The sequence below is a fragment of the Polypterus senegalus genome, chromosome 2, assembly GCF_016835505.1.
Source record: "Polypterus senegalus isolate Bchr_013 chromosome 2, ASM1683550v1, whole genome shotgun sequence".
Lineage (NCBI taxonomy): Eukaryota > Metazoa > Chordata > Cladistia > Polypteriformes > Polypteridae > Polypterus > Polypterus senegalus.
In genome coordinates this window covers 237,389,990-237,412,392 of record NC_053155.1, presented here as the reverse complement: position 1 = coordinate 237,412,392, position 22,403 = coordinate 237,389,990, and the positions used below count along the sequence as shown (strand labels likewise).

The window sequence follows — 22,403 nt, the reverse complement described above, 5'->3', positions numbered from 1 at the left end:
GCTTCTAAGCCATCCGCCAATAGCGTCCCTTGTATGAAATCAACTGGGCAAACAAACTGAGGAAGCATGTACCATAAATTAAAAGACCCATTGTCCGCAGAAATCCACGAAACAGCGAAAAATCCGTGATATATATTTAGATATGCTTACATTTAAAATCCGCGATGGAGTGAAGCCGCGAAAGTCGAAGCGCGATATAGCGAGGGATCACTGTATTCAGAAATATTTAAAACCATTATATCCTTATGGTCAAATTAATTTGCTTGCTTTAGGCTGTTGTTGTTCTGGCATTCTTGCAGCTTTTCCAGCTTGATGATAATATATTTATGATAATTGTCTTTATAAGTATTTTTGCATCATGGTTGGGAAAATGTTCCCTCTTTATGTTTGATTTAATACATTTTGTACACATACTTCCTAAATGAGAAGCCCTACTTAATGTTGTAATACATATAATTGCTTTAGGTGTTTGGCAAGCTCATTTGTGGGGACACAGAGCCAACCCCAGAACAAGAGGAGAAGACATTGCTATCTTCGCCAGAAGGAGAGGACAAGGTAAATAAAGTGGTATTAAACTCCAAAAGATGATGATTTTTTTGATCATGCTCTAGCTGCAACACAACATTCTTATGGTGCATGGATAAGTGCCTTTTAAATGTTTTAATGAGGGGTAAAACTATTGGCAAATTTAAATGTAATGTTAGCAACTAATTTTGCAGTCTTCACAGTGAGTCTTTATTGTTAATGTGGTTTTGTATTCATTTATTTTTTATTATTTAAGAAAAAAAACCTATATGGTCATTTCAGTCAAAGAGTCATTCATGTAAGCAACACATTTGTATAGTTTTAAATTAGTTATATGTGTCCAATGTACAGTTTTAAGTTAAATAATAGTATGCATTGAACAAATTGAAGAGGAATGTATTTTCCTGAATAAGCGGTGTTCCATCCACTGTCATCATCTTTTGATAAATTCCTTAAAATGTGCTTATAAAACCTAGAAGCGCTACATATTTATGAGAGAGCAGTTCAAAAGATGCATAGAAATTGTCTGTGTAAAAATCTTCAAAGGACTGGATAGTGTCTTTGAATTGAATAGGTTACAGAAGGTTAGAATATATGGTTCATAAAAATGGGTGTGGTCTTCAAATACAGTGGTGCGATATCTTATGTAAATGTTGACCTGTTGGATTGGTGGTAATTTGAAGGTAATTACAAATAAGTAGAAATCTTAGACAGGCATACAGAAAAGATTTTGGACATTGTTTCATTTCCTAGGCTAGCCAAACAAAGTTTACATAGGTTTATTTGTAGGTTGGTACTAGAACCTAAGTTTGGTAGCATTATGCCACCTTCTTCTTTACTTCTCTGTTAAGTAGTATTTAATGTGAGGTTGTTTTGATTTTCAAATAAATTAAGTTCCAATTTGTTCTAACATTATGAAAATAACATTTTGTTGATAATCTGAAAGGGTTCTGTTTTTTAAGGATATGTTTTACTATGGTAATTGTTTCTGGTAGAGTGAAATGGAGGGGTTTTGATCTGTTAAAATTGTGTTTTACACTATATTGTCAAATTGCCAAAAGTTTAAACAAATGTTTGTTCCCTTATAATGGTTAGTCCTAAATATATCATTTTCATGTTTCATTTTCATTAATATTAAATATAACTAGGTAAATTGCGTTTATAACTAATTATAAGACTCTAAAACTATAAGAAGTGATTAATCTGTTTAAAATGAGTGAATTGGCCTTCAGTTATATTGTTAAACTGAAAGAATTAAAACAATACAATTAAGCGTCTTATGCTGATATGCAAATATTAGGCAAGACTTACCTTTACTATCAATTAGTATTGAAAACTGCTTTCCATGAAGGTTTTTCTAGTAATCATTCTCACAGATCTGTAGAATTAAGCTCATGAAGAGTTGTTTTAATTGTGAATAGTTATTTTTATTTACAATCATGAACACAATTAAAAATATAATTATGATGTCTCCATCAAATCACATTTATATACAAAATTGAAAAGTATTGTAATCAAAATTTAGGAAGTTACAAAATTTATGTATGCAATATTGTTCTGAATTATGTAACATGGAAATATTTGGTCAATGTACTATTTTTAAATATATATTTAAAGAAAACAACAATATGTATTAATTTACATATAACTTCTGCTTTTGTCACTGCTTTTTTTTTTTTTTTTGATCCAGAACTTCATTTAGAAGCCCATCATTGGTGTTTTGATTATTTAACATATGGTTACTTTGCCTTTTTGAAGATTTTGACTAATTCTACTATATGTGCTTATTTTCTTTAAATAATTATATATATCATTTGTTTTCAAAGATAAACTATTAATCTCTTTGTCTAGGCACCTTCTGATGCTGATTTAAAGGAACACATGGTTGGGATTATTTTCAGTAGAAGTAAACTGACAAATCTTCAGAAACAGGTGTGCACGTCTGATTTCAAAATAGTTTCTTAGGATTCATAACACAATAAGAGAAAGATGTCAAGTGCTATATAATGGTCTTGGCATTAATGCAATTCTATTGATTGATACCTTCAGTTTTAGGCATGCAATATATTTTGTCTGAGTGTAGTTTAAGAGAAGTAAAGCTTGCCAGGCAACCTGTTACATTGTGAATTAGGTGTATAATTGGCAAACAATTAAGAAAAGTTAAGTCACATTAATTACAGTTTGTAATTTCGTAGTAACTGACCATTTACTGGAACAAAGCAGCATGTCTGTGAATTTACATTTACTGACAGCTGTAGTTTTTTCTTGTTAATCTTTTCTCTAAAAAAAAATGCCACAATAGAGAATGTGGTTAAAGTAGAATGACTGATGGCATTAAAAGAGAAACTACTGTTTACAGTACTCAAACAAAAACAAATTTTGTCAAGCTTAGTTTCCATGCCTACTAAGATTTCTAAGCTCATAACCAAATGCAGTCTATTTCTAAAATTAAATTTACAGTACATTTACAAAGTACCTTTACAAATTCAGCTTTGGTTTTGTCTTTTAGGAGTAGTTGCATAATTTGTTTAGTTAAACCTGGTAGTACTGGTGTTTTTTGCCTACAGGTGTGTGCACACATAGTGCAAGCTATTCGAATGGAGGCTACCCGTGTACGGGAGGAGTGGGAGCATGCCATCTCTAGCAAAGAAAATGCCAACTCGCAGCCAAATGATGAGGATGCCTCCTCAGATGCATATTGCTTTGAGCTGCTGTCCATGGTACTTGCACTAAGTGGCTCCAATGTAGGAAGACAGTATTTGGCTCAACAGCTGACACTGATGCAAGACCTTTTCTCACTGCTACACACAGCCTCTCCAAGAGTACAAAGACAGGTAATCTGCTACAGTGTTAATCATGTGAATGGGAGGAAAAAACTCTTAATAAGATAAAGACATTAATGTGGTTTATTAAAAGCTTTTGATTATATTATATTCTGTAAAGATGTTCTAGATAATTGCATTTAAAGGGTAATGTGCCATCCAATAGAGAAAAGGAAAATAAAAATAGGTTCAACGACTCTAACTTTGTTCAACATGTTCTGCTTTGTGGGTTTAAATTAAAAAAAATTACTTGGGAAACTTTTTACATGGAAACAAAAATGTTAAATAGCAAATATAAAATCCTAAAGGTTAGCTGAATAGGGATTGGCAAGCTTTATTGGACTGAATTAATCTGTCTCATCAAAATTGTACTTGTTTGATAAGAAAATTACAAAAAGATCTTTTAGAAAAGCTTCTGTATTTTACCTTCCATCTTAAGATATTTTCTTATATGTTAAGCTTTTGCTTCAAAGTTAAAGGTTTAAAGGTAAAAGAGGGCTTCCTAAAGTCTTGCATCATTGAATAATTGGTAACTTGTGTTAGTGCTACAAACAGAAGGGAAAGTATAAAATAAAGCGATTGTTTTGTGTGTGTGTGTATATATACTGTGTGTGTGTATATATGTGTGTGTGTATATATATATATATATATATATATATATACTGCTCAAAAGAATTAAAGGAACACTTTTTAATCAGAGTATAGCATAAAGTCAATGAAACTTCTGGGATATTAATCTGGTCAGTTAAGTAGCAGAGGGGTTGTTAATCAGTTTCAGCTGCTGTGGTGTTAATGAAATTAACAACAGATGCACTAGAGGGGCAACAATGAGATGACCCCCAAAACAGGAATGGTTTAACAGGTGGAGGCCACTGACATTTTTCCCTCCTCATCTTTTCTGACTGTTTCTTCACTAGTTTTGCATTTGGCTACAGTCAGTGTCACTACTGGTAGCATGAGGCAATACCTGGACCCTACAGAGGTTGCACAGATAGTCCAACTTCTCCAGGATGGCACATCAATACGTGTCATTGCCAGAAGGTTTGCTGTGTCTCCCTGCACAGTCTCAAGGGCATGGAGGAGATTCTAGGAGACAAGCAGTTACTCTAGGAGAGCTGGAGAGGGCCATAGAAGGTCCATAACCCATCAGCAGGACCAGTATCTGCTCCTTTGGGCAAGGAGGAACAGGATGAGCACTGCCAGAGCCCTACAAAATTACCTCCAGCAGGCCACTGGTGTGAATGTCTCTGACCAAACAACCAGAAAAACTTCATGAGGGTGACCCAAGGGCCCCATGTCCTCTAATGGGCCCTGAGCTCACTGCCCAGCAGCATGCAGCTCGATTGGCATTCGCCATAGAATACCAGAATTGGCAGATGGACCACTGGTGCCCTGTGCTTTTTACAGATGAGAGCAGGTTCACCCTGAGCACGTGACAGAAGTGAAAGGGTCTGGAGAAGCCATGGAGAACAGAATGCTTTGGTGGTGGGTTAATGGTTGTCTGGGGAGGCATATCCATGGAGGGTCACACAGACCGCTACAGGCTTGACAAAGGCACCTTGGCTGCCATTAGGTATCAGGATGAAATCCTTGGACCCATTGTCAGACCCTATGCTGGTACAGTGGCTCCTGGTGCACGACAATTCCTGGCCTCATGTGGTGAGAGTATGCAGGCAGTTTCTGGAGGATGAAGGAATTGATACCATTGACTGGCCACCACACTTTCCTGATCTAAATCCAATAGAACACTTCTGGGACATTATGTTTTGGTCCATCCAATGCCACCAGGTTGCACCTCAGACTGTCCAGGAGCTTAGTGATGCCCTGGTCCAGATCTGGGAGGAGATCCCCCACAACACCATCTGTCATCTCATTAGAGGCAATGCACCGATGTTGTCAGGCATGTATACAAGAACACAGGGGCCATACAAAGTGCTGCGTACAATTTTGAGTTGCTGCAATTAAATTTTGGCAAAATGGACTAGCCTGCCACATAATTTTTCCACTTTGATTTTTGGGGCGTCTTTGAATTCAGGGCTCTGTAGGTTGATCATTTTCATTTCCATCAAACGATGTGGCATCCTTTCGTTCCTAACACATTACCCAGTCTATATCAGTATAGATATCCAGGAGGATTTCTTTTTCCCATTGAGATCTGATGTGTTTTCAAAGTGTTCCTTTAATTTTTTTGAGCAGTTTATATATATATATATATATACTTGGCAAAAAAAAGAAACTTTCCTTTTTCCAGGACTGTGTATTTCAACAATAATGTTTTAAAAATCCAAATAACTTTACAGATCTTCATTGTAAAGGGTTTAAACAATGTTTTCCATGCATGTTCAATTAACCATAATCAATTAATTAGCATGCACCTGTGGAATGGTCGTTAAGACCTTAACAGCTTACAGAAAGTAGGCATTTAAGGTCACAGTTCTAAACACGCAGGACACCAAAGAGACTTGTCTACCGACTGTGAAAAACACCCAAAGAAAGATGCCCAGGGTCCCTGCTCATCTGTGTGAACGTGCATTAGGCATGCTGCAGGGAGGCATGAGGACTGCTGATGTGGCTAGGGCAATAAATTGCCATGTCCGCACTGTGAGACGCCTAAGACAGCGTTACAGGGGGACAGGAAGGACAGCTGATCATCCTCGCAGTGGAAGAGCCCGGATCTCAATCCCATTGAGCACGTCTGGGACCTGTTGGATCGCAGGGTGAGGGCTAGGGCCATTCCCCCCAGAAATGTCCAGGAACTTGCAGGTGCCTTGGTGGAAGAGTGGGGTTGACTCTTTTAGTGTTCATGCAAATATTTACACATTAAGTTTACTGAAAGTAAAAACAGTTGAAAGTCAGAGGACGTTTCTTTTTTTGATATATATATATATATATATATTTATTTATTTATTTATATTTATATATATATATATATATATATATATATATATATATATATATATATATATATATATATATATATATATATAATATAAATATGTAGTCCACTTGACAATAGTCTTGATTTTCCACTGCAGGTGACTTCTCTACTCAGACGTGTCCTTCCAGAGGTGACTCCAGCTCGGCTAGCTAGCATCATTGGAGTAAAAGTCCTTCCTCCTGCAGATATTAGTGATATAATTCATTCCACAGAGAAAGGAGACTGGAATAAGCTGGGAATCCTTGACATGTTTCTAGGATGTATTGCCAAAGCACTCACAGTTCAGCTCAAAGCCAAAGGTACTACTATTGCAGGGACTACTGGGACAGCAGCAGGCAAAGGAGTCACCACAGTGACACTGCCAATGATATTTAATTCAAGGTAAATATTTGGTAAAAGATTTTATTTTATTTATGATCATCTTTAAGTATATGTTTCTTTACTTTAGCTTACACAAAATTGTACTAATCTTGCATTTTTTAAATTTGAGAAATGAAGCAGTCACATGCAGAATTAAAATAGTTTTCCTTAGTAAGTTTTAATATATACCTTTTTTGTTTTTTCAAACCAGTTATATTAGGCGAGGAGAAAGTCACTGGTGGATGAAAGGGTCTACTCCCACACAAATTGCAGAGATTATCATCAAACTTGTCAAGGACATGGCAGCTGTAAGAATAAATTAGTTTAATCTGTCTAATTGAATGCTTATTATTATTGTTTATTATTCTTCTTGAAAGACCATAGAACAATCTATTTGAAAATGTAGCAGAGTAGCTTGTTACAAGCTCCTAGTACCTTATTATAATCCTCTTGAAGGTTGGAGTGGGTTGAGTAGGGGCCCTTACAAATACAAATATATTATTGGAAAATACTAATCCGTTGTTTGATTACTTTGGAAGCTATTAGCAATCTAATTAATACACTTGTTCTCTAGTCTCATTAAAGACAGCTGCATATTTTCTTTGCCATCATGGCAAAAGAGATGGAATACATCAGACTTGAATTCTTGTTTAGTAAGATGTACTGCTGCTTAAATGTATTTCCCCTTTGTTTGCCATGGTATTATTTAATATATTTTTATTGTTATTAGTACAAATGTGTGTAATTAATATTTATTTTGTAAATTAATCTCAACTTTTTTTTACTTCTATATAAGGGTCATTTGTCTGAGGCCTGGTCAAGAGTCACAAAGAATGCTATAGCAGAGACCATCATTGCTTTAACTAAAATGGAGGAGGAACATCGATCACCAGTGAGATGCATCGCTACCACTAGGGTAAGGGATTTTGCAAGGGGAGGATGTCAATACAGATAATATTGCCATTTATATTTATAGTAGGATTATTTTTCTTGTTTTAGCCCATTTAGGAGTTCATATTGTGTTTATTCTTTTTGGTATATTGATCTTGCAAGATGCAGTACTGTGGAAAGATCTTGGCAATTTAGTTTACAAAAAAGTTTTTTCTTAGACATTTATTTTATGTCTTCTTGATGTTCCAAAAATTCATTTTGCAAAACGTAAATCAATGCAATAAGATATTGTAATGTCTTGAAAGAATACAAGCACATAGTGTATAGGTGACCTTCCAATTAATAAACATTAGATCTTGATAGACAATATAGCTCAGTGCTTGATTAAGCAAATATAAAAAAAACAGCATCTAGTGATCTGTGAGGACATGTGTAGGTTCAGTCAAAGTGATTAACAGAAACAGAAACAGCAGTTCATGGAAAATAAATCTGGGCAAGGGACAACCATACTGAAAATGTTAAGCTGCAGCAGGTGTTGCAGTTTAATCTGCAGATATTGAACCATGGCAAAAATGAGCATAGTGAAAAGATGCACAGTGGTCATCCAGCATCATCAAAGTCTGTCCCAAGCAGAAATTTCATTGCAGACAAGAGCTGTCCAAGCTATTCTGCAGAAGCACAAACAGGCGAGGCTGAGGACCAGAAACACAGTGATTGCCCCAAAGAATGAACTGCAGCAGACGACAGATGCATCAAGCATACCTCCCTTCAAAATCAAAATGATGTCCAGCACTGCTGTCCACTCTGAACTGGCAGAAACCACTTTAACCCAGATACCCCCATCTACAGTCCAGAGAAGTCTTGTCAGAAGTGGTCTTAATGGAAGAGTTGCAAAGTTATTCACCCAAGATTTATAAAGCCAAACAACTCACCTATACTCTCCTGAAAGTTTTGGCTTGAACAGAAGCCAGTTTGTCTGGGGAGTAGCTGAAGAATGGTGCAATATCTACTGGCAACAATGAAGCACATTGGAGATTCCTTGAAGGTTTGGGGGTGCATTTCCACAAACTGAGTTGGTGATTTAATTAAAACTGATGTCCCTCTCATTGCTGAGAAGTATAAGCAATTTCTCATTCAACAATTAAATCTGCATCAAAAAGGAATTAAGAAATCCTGCAGCAGATGGTATGGCTCCTGCAACAAATGGTATGTCCCTCACTTATCCCTGATCTCAGTAATCTCGCCAGTCTGGATTACATGCAGAGATGAGTAAGTAAAACCACCAAAGTCTGCAGTGGAACTTGTGGCAGGTTCTCCAATAGGCTTGGTACAAATGACCACATAAGTACTATCAGAAACTGCATGGAAGTTTATTGATAAATAAAACTATTCATGGCATTTTCTAAGCAATTTCTGCTTTACAGCATTTTTCAGAAATAGTTAAGATTTTTGCACAGTGTAATATATTTGAAATATTTTAGGACAAATTTCCTTTTGGAAATAGAGTTGCATTGTATTTAGAAAATCTAATCATCATCACAGTATAGCTGTATAGCTATATGGCTAGTTGCAGTAAATGTTAGTAGAACTGCATATTTTACCAATTTTACGAATTTACACCAAAGTTTGTGGTATGTATACAAAGAAAGGATGAACTTCTTTGGGATCAGTGTGTCAATACCTAACACACACACTGTTATTTGGTACTTTGTGAGGAGCACGGATGAAATTTTAATAGCTCATATGGTGAAGTAATATATAGGTTTAAATAATGGAAAATCACTTTCTTCTATTAGCATCAGAGTAATGGGTACTTGCCAGGTAAACTATTTCATTTTTTTTTTTTCCATTCATACACCCATTGCTAATCCCACTTGATCCATTTCCGCCTTGTGGGTGCCAAGACACAAACTAGAGACAAAGAACATTAGATCTAAAATGATGACAGAAAATGAGGCAGAAGATCACATCTGCCCAACCAATCAAAACCATTTAGCCACCAGTGAAGGGCAGAATGTCCTGCAGCTTGGGAAAGTGATAGCAGAAACATCTTCCATCACCTGTGATTATCTCGCTGAAGTTTCTCACTAAGAAAACAGGAAGATATTGTAGACAGACTACTAAACATAGCATCATTTATGCTCACAGCTCCAGGGGAATGTGATATTATATTTTGTTGATTACACATAGTTTTCTTGTTTAATTTTTATTTAATCCAAATCGTATTATGTCATATCATCTACTGCTGAATTCTGCTCTGTACGTGTAATATTTCTACAACAACAACAACATTTATTTATAGAGCACATTTTCATACAAAAAGTAGCTCAAAGTGCTTTACATAATGAAGAATAGAAAAATAAAAGACACAGTAAGAAAATAAAATAAGTCAACATTAATTAACATAGAATAAGAATAAGGTCCAATGGCACAAACAAAACAAAAAAACTCCAGACAGCTGGAGAAAAAAATAAAATCTGTAGAGATTCCAGACCATTAGACTGCCCAGTCCCCTCTGGGCATTCTACCTAGCATAAATGAAACAGTCCTCTTTGGATTTAGGGTTCTCACGGAAGGACTTGATGATGATGGTCACGTAGACTTCTGGCTTTTAATCCATCCATCATTGTTGGAGCATCATGATGCTTTGAGTAGGTGCGCCACCACCACAAAGAAACCGGAAAAAGAAACAGAAGAGAGAATAGGGGTCAGTACGGATTTTAGAGCCACCATGAATAGTTATTATGATGAATTGAACATACAGAGTGTCAGGATTAAGTTAAAGTGAATTTATGGAAAGGCCATGTTAAAGTAATGTTTTTTCAGCAGTGTTTTAAAGTGCTCTACTGTATTAGCCTGGCGAATTCCTATTGGCAGGCTATTCCAGATTGTAGCTGCATAGCAGCAGAAGGCCGCCTCACCACTTCTTTTAAGTTTTGTTCTTGGAATTCTAAGGAGACACTCATTTGAGGATCTGAGGTTACGATTTGGAATATAAGGTGTCAGACATTCCGATATATTAGATGGGGCGAGATTATTTAAGGCTCTATAAACCATGAGCAGAATTTTAAAGTCAATCCTGAATGACACAGGTAACCAGTGTAGTGACATTAAAACTGGAGAAATGTGCTCAGATTTTCTTTTCATAGTTAGAATTCTAGCAGCTGCATTCTGCGCTAGTTGCAAACGATTTATGTCTTTTTTGGGTAGTCCTGAGAGGAGTGTGTTACAGTAATCTAGTCGACTGAAAACAAACGCATGAACTAATCTCTCAGCATCAAACGCGTGAACTAATTTCTCAGCATCTTTCAGTGATAGAAGAGGTCTAACTTTAGCTATGTTTCTTAAGTGATGAAGAAAAATGCTGTCCCAGTGATCTGATTAATATGCAATTTAAAATTTAGATTACAGTCAACAATTACCCCTAAGCTTTTTACCTCCGTCTTGACTTTTAATTCTAATGTATCCAGTTTATTTCTAATAGCCTCATTGTATCCATTATTGCCAATCACTAAGATTTCAGTTTCAGGATTACTAGCTTTGTTATTTATAATCTTGGAGAAATCGCAGCACCTCTCAAGACGGACAGTGTTATTGTATTCTGTTATTTTAACTTTTAATATTTCATAGTGAATAGTTAGTTTAGTCTTCCTCCATTTACGCTCAGCTCTACGCATGTTCTCTTTAAATCCGACACTCTTTGGGTCTTCCATGGTATAACAATGCTAGAAGATTTTTTAACTGTCTTTTCAGGTGCAACTATGTCAACAACAGCTCTCACTTTAGTATTAAATCTTTCCACCTTACTGTTTACATTATCCTCGCTATTATAGTTGGCACTATAAACGGACTGATTGCTTAGAATGTTTGTAAGTTTTAAAGCTGCTGCTGAGTTAAAGAAGCGTTTTTTAACAATATGCTTCTCATGTGTGTTTTTTATCATTATTTCTATATTAAAAAGTAGAAGAAAATGGTCTGATAGACCAATATCAATGATCTGTTTTATATCAACTTTCAGTCCTTTAGTAATCACTAAGTCTAACGTATGACCTGCTTTATGTGTAGGCTGATTAACGAGCTGTCTCAAATCAAGAGTCCAGGAGGTTCATAAATTCTTTTACTTTTAGGTCACACTGATTATCTATATGAAAAAAAGACGTGTTGAATTTTGGAGGTCTATACACGGATAATACTAGAACTTGAGAATCTCCATGGATAACAACGGCGAGATACTCAAAGGACTTGAACTTACCAAAACTGACATCTTTACATTTTAACCAGCTGGAGTAAATGTTTGCCAAGCCGCACCCTTTTCCCCTGGCGGTCTGAACGAGTAAAACTGTAATCCGGAGGCGCAGATTCGATTAAAACAGCTGCGCAGTCTGAGTTAAGCCACGTTTCACTTAGTGCGATAAAATCTACTTTTTTTATCACTAATAAGATCATTGATAAAAAAACGTTTTGTTAGTTAAAGCTCTAACATTTAATAGTGCCATATTTAATATTTCGGATGGGCAGAGATGAATACTATATGCGTTATTGATATTTGGAATAGTAACTAAATTATTTTTTTATTAGCGCCGCTCTGTGTGTATTTTTTGTTTAATCTGAGATCTGTTTTTATAGTTTTAATACATTGTTCCTCTAAAATAGTAATTTTAATTAGATTATTGGAGTTTATGCCATATTGCTTAGATTTTCTACATGCATTTAGATTGCTTATTACAGTATTAATGTTGTGAACTTTAATGGAAGATTCTGTTAAACACTTATCATGTCCTAGCACAACAGTATCATTTCGGAAGGGGTTAAGAGCAGAGATAGATAGTCAAGATAAACGAATTACCTTAGATATGTTTTCGGAGAGGACCCGGGCGCTAAAACTGTTCGGATGCAGGCCATCTCGCTTGAAAAAACGCAGCCTTTCCAAAAAGAGATTCCAATTGTTGATGAAACCGACGTCTTTCTTCTTGCAGAAACCCTGTAGCCAGTTGTTCAATCCTAGCAGACAACTGTAGTACTCGTTGGATTGTCTGACAAGAGGTAGTGAACACGAAATGAAGATGTTTGCCGATGGGGTCCTCTCCTTCGTGTCTTTAATCAAAGCTGCAAAGTCAGCCTTGAGGATTTTTGGTTGTCGGTGCCTTATATTGTTTACGCCGGCAGGCAAAACAACCTCTCCAACTGCCCTGTTCTTGTGCTTCTCGTGGATTGCTGGCACACGTCTCATTACATCTCGGACACGAGCACTGGGAAAACGATTTTCCATTAGGGCATACTATATTAAGGTTTCTAACAATAGAATCACTTACCACTATTACATCACCAGGGGCTGAAGGCGAACTGGGGACACGGAGAGGGTCGAACCGGTTCTGAGTTAGGACGCTCGCCTGTGCCAATGGAGGTGCTCTGGCCTTGAACCTCTGCCTGCATAGCTGAAATCCACCGAGGTCATCAGCGGTGTCGCTCCTACGAGACACAGGGGTGAAGTCGGCACAATGCGGGGTTGATGTTACGCCGATTACAGATGGCGAGGACGGTTTATCCAGCAGCCGGGACTTCAGATCTCTAAGGTATCTCCGTCAGGAGAGGAGTTTCTGAATCTGTTCGTCGAGTGCCTGGAGTTCTTCTACTACGACTGCAACACGATTTCCCCTAACTGTCGGCCATTGTCTGCTTCTTCTTCGTGCCCTAGGAGGAATGAGAGAGAGAGAATTTAGCTTTATTGCACTATTGCATTGTATTGAGGATTACTTGTGTTCTGTTGTGTGTATTGTATTGTGTTAACCCATTTTTTTTTAACGCCCAACCTACCTGGAAAGGGATCTCTCTTTGATTTTTTCTTTCCCAAGGTTTCTTCCATTTTTTTTCTCCTACAAGGGTTTTTTGGGAGTTTTTCCTTGTCTTTTTAGAGAGTCAAGGCTGGGGGCTATCAAAAGGCAGGGCCTGTTAAAGCCCATTACGGAACCTCTTGTGTGATTTTGGGCTATACAAAAATAAACTGTATTGTAATTTTCATACAGTGAGAAGTCTGATTTGTTTTATTTTCTTTTGCATTCTCTTTGATTTAAAAATGTTAGTATTTAAGTGAGTGTTTATTGAGGTTCAAGAGCCAACCATTTTATTCACCAGTGATCATGGTGAATAGATAACTTAGATATCGATAGATAGTGTGTGTCAAGAAAGGACACTGGCGCTACTATATACAGTATCTTCAGCTATACACCTTTATAATGCCTCAGTGTAACTCAGTGTCTCTTTATCCAAGTCAAAAGGTTTTTTCTTTTGCATTTCTTTTGTGTATTTGAAGGTGGTGGTTGTAGGTTTTTGGTTTTTTTTTTAATAATCTGAGCTTCTGTAAAAAGCTAAATTTCCTCCTTGGGACAAGTCCTGTCTGTCTCTCTGTCCATCTGTCTCTCTCTCTCTCTCTCTCTCTACAAAATATATCCCATGATTGTTTGCTCAGACTTTCCTGAGACTTTCCTAGCAGCATCAAGCTTTGGCATCATGAACGCGGTACAGGACCATCACAGAGTACTAACCCATCTACCCAAACTCATTAACATTGGTCCAATGTACCTGTAAGTTTAACATGTATGAAAACTAGATGACACATTTAAAAAATATGACAGAAGGAGAACATGCAAACACCACATGAACAGTGACTATACCAAAATGTAAACCCAAATCTTCCAAACCTAGGCAGGAAACACCCCATGACAGAGAATCAGCTCATTAAAAGACAACTTTATGTACATGCTCAAACTAACTTACAGTAAACTAATGCAGACTTAACAAAAACAGAAATTAGGCCAGGATTTGAACCCTAAACTACGGAATTATGAAGCAGCAATACTGCCCAGTGCTCAACCATGCTGTATATACAATTTTATTGTATTTTAATTATAATTTTCATTGTACATTTTTACATGCTTTCTATATCATTATCACAAGTTAAATAAGTAGAAAAATTAAAAGTTATTCCCACATTGAGAAAAAGAAATGAATGTTAGAGATGCATAATTTTGGCAAATGTTATCTCTGTGATTTTTTTCTTTGTTTGGGAACAGTCTTTAGGTTCCCTCCTTTTGCAGATACCAAGATAGCCTTTCACTAACTCCACAAAACCTAAGGCAATTAAACATCAGTATTGCTTGAAATGAAAATGGAAATGAGTTTATATAATAGTCCCATCATACACTAATTTCAACACAGAGAAAAAAACTATTTTTGTAGTTGATGCTTACGCCACTGGAAATGTCACACTATTTGATACCTATTCAATAACTTGGGAAAAAGATCAGTTCCATTCAAAATAGTATCATCTTATCAAAACAGCATCATGTGAACAAACTGAAGTTCAAACAATGAACTGCAGCCTACACTTAACTAAACAGTTGCCTTTCATTAAAAGTAATGCGATTATTAAAGTAAAAAGTGTGTGTTTATTTTATTTAACTCCGCATAAAATCCATAAATGCTATGACAAACAATCCAGACGTGATTAAAGTGCACACTGCAGACTTTAAGGGTATTTGGATACACCATGTAGAAATTGCAACACTTTTTTGTACAGGGTCTTCCTCTTTCAGAGCACATTAATGTTTGGGACAATTGGCATCACAGTGGTTTGTGTTTACTTAGGTGTGTTTCATTGCATAATTATTGTAGGCATAAGATACCTAGGCTTGCTTCTACCTACAGACTACCTTTAGAGTATATAGTTGCCATTATTCAGCATAAGGACAACAGCTGTGCCAATGAAAGTCAAAGAAGTCATTATGAGAGTGAAAAACAAGAATAAAACTATAAGAGACATTAGTAGAGGTTTAGGATTACCTAAATTAACTGTCTGGAATAATATTAAGAAGAAGGTACACCCTAGTGAGCTCAGTAATCACAAAGAGACTGGTATCCCAAGGAAGATTTTGCCTAATTATGATATTTTGATCTCTGCAGTGATTCTTGTTATGACAGTGCTGGTTTGCAGGATGTAAGGGAAAGCTGCAATGAATAGCTAAAGGAACAACTGCTGTTGATTGGGGGTAATCAGTTCAAGGTTACATAGTTTTAACAGTGGAGAGGCAATGGTTTCCATCTTTGTAAATGTGATCAGGCTTAAAGAATTGATGAGAAGTTGGAGCCATAATATTTCAGTAATGTAAAAAGCCTTTCCAGAGACATAAAATAAATCACTCAGGCATTAGGCTGTACATTATAGTTGCTTTTTTGTTGCTACTTCAATCCATATCATTGATATTCCAAAGCATCAATGAATGCTGATAGCTAATGCTGTATTACAGATTCTAACAAAATTTGTGACGTTCAGCAAATGTTTATGTACTAGTTTTGCAACCAGTTTCCACTTATTGAACCTGCTGCATTGAACTCTCTGCCAAGTATATTACCTATTGTGGCATTTATACAATTGTTTATTATTGCTGGGCACATCTGTGCAAATCATAGCAGTAATCTGCCTAGCAAAAATGAAGAAAAGGTTTAGCTGTCAACCATAATATTATTTTGTTTGGATTTACTTGCTAACAGAGGAAACACAACTTAGTGTAAGATAGCTGCTCCACATTATTTTGCAGAAATTGGAGTATGGAGTTGCATAGCAGTATGTCTGGTAAGAATACAAAGAGGACCTTTAATAGCCAGCTGTATTTGTTTCTTTGGCTGTAATACAAAATGAACAAGTTAATTCATTACTCATTCATTACTTCAATTACTCAAAGTTATTGTCTGCTTTTTTATTTTTATTTTTATTTTTTTTATTTTTTTTTTATTTTTTTTATTACTATTTAATTTAATATTGTTTCTTTGTATCAGTATACTGCTGCTGGATTATGTTAATTTCCCCTTGGGATTAATAAAGTATCTATCTATCTATCTATTAAATTCTTTATTGAAATTGGATCTTTTCACACCTTAGCTAGAGCTAACCGAATGCGTACATACAGAAGGTGTTAACTTAGCTAACCAGCAGTTCATACAAATAAAGTCTCCACTTTGTACAATAGCAATCCATCTTAATAAGTGCAGGTACCAATATGATTTTATTACTTTATAATAAGTGTCAGTTATTGATGTGCATTTTAATGGTCTCTTTGTATCACTCTGTGCTTTACATGCAACAGCCTGTATTAATGATAATATTTTTAAACAAGTACAACTAGTCATCTATTCATTTTGTTATACATGTTGTTGTTATTATTAAAAGTGTGTAATGTACAGGGTGGGCCATTTATATGGATACACCTTAATAAAATGGGAATGGTTGGTGATATTAACTTCCTGTTTGTGGCACATTAGCATATGTGAGGGGGGGAAACTTTTCAAGATGGGTGGTGACCATGGTGGCCATTTGGAAGTCGGCCATTTTGGATCCAACTTTTGTTTTTTCAATAGGAAGAGGGTCATGTGACACATTAAACTTATTGGGAATTTCACAAGAAAAACAATGGTGTGCTTGGTTTTAACATAACTTTATTCTTTCATGAGTTATTTACAAGTTTCTGACCACTTATTAAATGTGTTCAATGTGCTGTTCAATGTGCTGCCCATTGTGTTGGATTGTCAATGCAACCCTCTTCTCCCACTCTTCACACACTGATAGCAACACCGCAGGAGAAATGCTAGCACAGGCTTCCAGTATCCGTAGTTTCAGGTGCTGCACATCTCGTATCTTCACAGTATAGACAATTGCCTTCGGATCACCCCAAAGATAAAAGTCTAAGGGGTCAGATCGGGAGACCTTGGGGGCCATTCAACTGGCCCACAACGACCAATCCACTTTCCAGGAAACTGTTCATCTAGGAATGCTCGGACCGGACACCCATAATGTGGTGGTGCACCATCTTGCTGGAAAAACTCAGGGAACGTGCCAGCTTCAGTGCATAAAGAGGGAAACACATCATCATGTAGCAATTTCGCATATCCAGTGGCCTTGAGGTTTCCATTGATGAAGAATGGCCCCACTATCTTTGTACCCCATATACCACACCATACCATCAATTTTTTTGTTCCAACAGTCTTGGAGGGATCTATCCAATGTGGGTTAGTGTCAGACCAATAGCGGTGGTTTTGTTTGTTAACTTCATCATTCACATAAAAGTTTGCCTCATCACTGAACAAAATCTGGAAGCCTGTGCTAGCATTTCTCCTGCGGTGTTGCTATCAGTGTGTGAAGAGTGGGAGAAGAGGGTTGCATTGACAATCCAACACAATGGGCAGCACATTGAACACATTTTATAAGTGGTCAGAAACTTGTAAATAACACATGAAAGAATAAAGTTACGTTAAAACCAAGCACACCATTGTTTTTCTTGTGAAATTCCCAATAAGTTTGATGTGTCACATGACCCTCTTCCTATTGAAAAAACAAAAGTTGGATCCAAAATGCCCGACTTCCAAATGGCCACCATGGTCACCACCCATCTTGAAAAGTTTCCCCCCTCACATATACTAATGTGCCACAAACAGGAAGTTAATATCACCAACCATTCCCATTTTATTAAGGTGTATCCATATAAATGGCCCACCCTGTATATTTAAATGGTGACAGCACTGTATCTGTGCTATCATAGTAGAATTAAGCAAACTAGGTCAAATTCAAGCTTTGTTTTACAGTCTGTGATCGGGAGTACTATTGTGACAGTAGGGGATTCAAACAAATAAAAAAATACAAGAAAAAAATGTTAATTTTTTTCACTAAAAATGAAAATAAGCAGTATTACTAAAAGAGGACTGAATTATTTACCTTTCCTTTTTAGTAGTAGGCGTTACTAAGTTTTCAGTGTGCTTTTGGTTTTGAGTAAAAAAAAATTGGAAAATTATTTTTGGTTGGCCACTGTCTAGTTTTTTGGTTTTTTTAAGAAATTATGCTTCACTTTGATTTAGTGTATTTTATTTTAATGTACAGTGATTATTTATATATATATATATATATATATATATATATATATATATATATATATATATATATATATATACACACACATATACACAGTATATACTGTATCTGTACTAATAAAAGGCAAAGCACTCACTCACTCATCACTATTTCTCCAACTTCCCGTGTAGGTAGAAGGCTGAAATTCGGCAGGCTCATTCCTTACAGCTTACTTACAAAAGTTAGGCAGGTTTCATTTCAAAGTTCTACATGTAACGGTCATAACTGGAACCTGCTTTCGTCCATATACTGTATATGGCCATAGGCTGCAGGTTGGTCGCCGTGTGAGGTGTGTCCCGCGTTATCACGCCTCCCACGTAATTGAGTGCCTGCCCATATAAGGTAAATATTCACGGGTGAAGGACTGTGCTTAGCATGTTCATAAGTGCAGCTACTGCGGAAATCAACTCGCCTCCCACGTAATTGACACCTGCCTGCGAGCGAGAGAGAGCGCGAGACACACACACACAGGCAGAGCGAGAGAGAGAGCGCGACACACACAGGCAGTGCGAGAGAGAGAGCGCGACACACACAGGCAGTGCGAGAGAGAGAGCGCGACACACACACAGGCGGCAGCAGAGAGAGAGAGTGCGACACACACACAGGCGGCAGTAGGGAGAGAGTGAGACACACACACACAGGCGGCAGGAGAGAGAGAGCTGGACGCATTGTTAGGAAGGCAGTTAAAGAATGCACTGATCTTGATTTTGTTTTCAATTCTGTTTCCAGCGATCTGTTCGTAGCGTGCATTGTTGCAATGTTATTTTTCTTGGTGGTTTATTAAATTATGGATTTTTTCAAATGTTCATTTCTTTCCCTGTGCTTAAAACTCATTAAAAAAAGTGCTTTTAGCCAGCGGTTGGTAGCGCTATAACGCGAACTATTGCAGTGTTAGTTTTCTCTGTTGTTCAAGGTTTTCTCAGTGTTATTCAGTGTTTTCTCATTTAGTTTACTATTACGCTGTGCATTCTATGGTATAATTATATTTGTGCTTAAAAACTAAAAAAAATATATATTTACATACAGTTCGTATGGTCTGGAATGGATTAATTGTATTTACATACAATCTTATGGGGGAAATTGCTTCGGTTCATGACCAAATCAGTTTACGACCAGAGTTTTGGAACGAATTATGGTTGTGAACCGAGGTTACACTGTACTGGGAATGCTTGTTAAACATCTTAGATTCACGAGTAGCGATTGGGGTGGTGAGATGTCTATCGAGTTGATCACTGTAATATTTATATGTCATTGAAATGTATTATCATCAGGCATGGTTTAGGCACCTATGTCATCAGAAAGGCACCAGAAAAAGGGACCTCAAGGTTACTATTATGGAAGTTAATTTAGGGCATGGATGCTGTGAATGTAAGAACTGTAATAAATAAAGTTCCCTTACATACTTTAAAAGAAAGTCTCGCCATCATTTAATTTTTCACAATTTGTGAAAACAAGACATGATGTCAGAATAGAGGACAGTCATGGATGTTCATGGAGTTCCCTCGCCACGAATTGACTGGGATTCTCTTAACCTGCCGGGAGAATGCAAAAAGTTCCCACAGCACGTGGAGCTGATGTTTTCTGACCCGCTAAACGGCAAAGACGAGAGTGAGAAATGTAGCTACCTGCTCCTGTGGACTGGGGACATTTTTAACACATTGAGTCTCACCCAGGAGGTAGCCAAGGTACTGAAAACTTATTATGACCGCTTTGAGGCGTTTGTCATGCCTAAGACGAATATGATATTCGCGAGATACAAGTTTAATGAGAAGACACAGGGTATAAATGAGACTTTTGATCACTTTGTAACGGAGTTAAAATTGCTGGTGAAGGACTGTGCTTATGCAAACGAAGATGAGATGGTCAGGGATAGAATAGTGTTTGGCACAAACTCAGTGAAAGTGCGAGAGAAATTTTTAAGTACCGGGTCTGAGCTAACATTAAATAAAGCCGTGGACATCGCAAGATAGCACAAGCACAGCTGAGAACCTTCGATGCATGTACTCAGAGTGGCTCACGTGAACTGACTGTAAACGCAGTACGTAGGCAAAAAGCAAGAGCTCCAAAGAGCGCTGAACAATAAAACACATTACACAATTGAGACGGCAGCAATAGAATATGAAGCGACTGACCCATACACGCATATTAATAAGTAACCTACTGCGGAAACAAACCACACGGTGGAAAAAGTCAATATTCAGCTAAAGGAAGACAGTGTAAAAAATGTGGTAAATTGAAGCACTTCGCTAAATTTTGCAGGACTGGGAAAGGTAAACCCATGCATGCAGTGTGTGATGTCTCAGATAAAGAGGAAGACGAGCTGTTTATTGATGTAGTATGACAGGATCAACCCTCTGACGCTGAACAAGCCTTTGTAGACATATCAATAGGAAAGCAAGGTGTAAAGCTTAAGTTTAAATTAAGTTCATAGACACGCTGCCGCTAAATATTCACAGGCAGATCCACAACTTAATACTGGGAATGCCTGTTAAAAAGCTTAGATTCACAAGTACCGATTTGGGTAGAGAACACTTTGATGAATGAAACCTGTTATCTTTACAACGGTTGACAAACACAGAATATAACTTGAACACAACACATCCTCCAAATACAAACCTCATTGAAACAAATAATGATAATCAAATCCTTCTGTGTTTCAGTTGTGGCTAGCTCTGGCTTCACTTTGCGTTCTGGATCAGGACCATGTTGACAGACTTTCCTCAGGAAGATGGATGGGTAAAGATGGACAACAGAAACAGATGGTGAGATTTTTAAACAATATCATGTTCTGAACCTGATCTAACTGAAAAGTCCAAGTAAATGGTTAACACTCATCACAGTTTAAAAACATTCTTTTTAATCTGTTATGTGACAGCATGATTATGTATTGTATTAATTGTAAAGATACATTTTGAACACTCCTAAAGTTTGATCTGTGAAGATGTAATTTGTGGTTTTAGTCATTCTCACATTATGAATTCTTAACAGCCTATGTGTGACAACCATGATGATGGAGAAACTGCTGCTATCATCTTGTGCAATGCATGTGGAAATCTTTGTACAGACTGTGATCGATTCCTGCATCTTCACAGGCGAACTCGCACACACCAGAGACAAGTAAGTGTGATTATTGAATCCACTTTAAAATCCCTAATTTCTTCTTTTTACATAGTCATATATTCTATAATTCTGATGAGATTTTTGAGTTTCTCGTTTCTCATATAATTTTTGTACATACAGGAGAGAAGTACTAATAATAAATAAATAAAACTGAGTTGTATTTTAGTTTCTGGTGTGCGCATGCCAATATAACTGTGCATTGTGGTTATTATATACAAAAGAACAGTGGAAATAGTTTTTCTAGTTTCAAAAGTATCTACTTAAAATGCCCAGAACTGCAGTAAAAGAAGTAATAATTAGTGATGAACAAAGCAGTTTCGCTTTATATACAGGTTTGCAAATTTGAGGCTAAAATTAGTTTGTATGCGATTTTGCAATCACAAAACACAACTCAGTAATGAGCTTTTTTGGGTTACTGAAGGTTTTATGGGGTGGAAAATAGAATATTTCTCTCTAAAGCCTAATTCACACTTTTGCATTTACCTGCATTTTTTCCACAGCTGCATAACACAGTTAGTTTACAGCGCACCAGTAAGGTCAGTTACATTTGATGGCTCTCATTCACACCACTAAGAAGAGTAGTACTTTTTGTGTATAAATGCTACATATCTACCAAATGCAGATGCAGAAAAATGCATCATCATGCACATTACTGTGTGTTCTCCACAGAACAAAAACGTAACGGGAACAGTGCACCTTGCTGTTACCTACCAACTTCCCTTTCCTGTTTCTAGATTCCTCCCAAAGAAGCAAATGATAACACATGCTCCATTTACTGTGGAAGAATATAACA

General features: G+C 36.8%; 1 protein-coding gene across 1 annotated transcript in view; it reads left to right on the top strand.

Annotated features, from left to right (window-relative positions):
- The window catches only part of mycbp2 (MYC binding protein 2), a 503,803-nt gene that overhangs the window by 447,476 nt on the left and 33,924 nt on the right, over positions 1 to 22,403 (top strand). Inside the window, 8 exon segments of the mRNA XM_039745368.1 lie at positions 466 to 555; positions 2,377 to 2,457; positions 3,093 to 3,359; positions 6,383 to 6,666; positions 6,857 to 6,953; positions 7,442 to 7,561; positions 21,151 to 21,252; positions 21,479 to 21,607. Coding sequence (XP_039601302.1) covers positions 466 to 555; positions 2,377 to 2,457; positions 3,093 to 3,359; positions 6,383 to 6,666; positions 6,857 to 6,953; positions 7,442 to 7,561; positions 21,151 to 21,252; positions 21,479 to 21,607 — 1,170 coding nt within the window.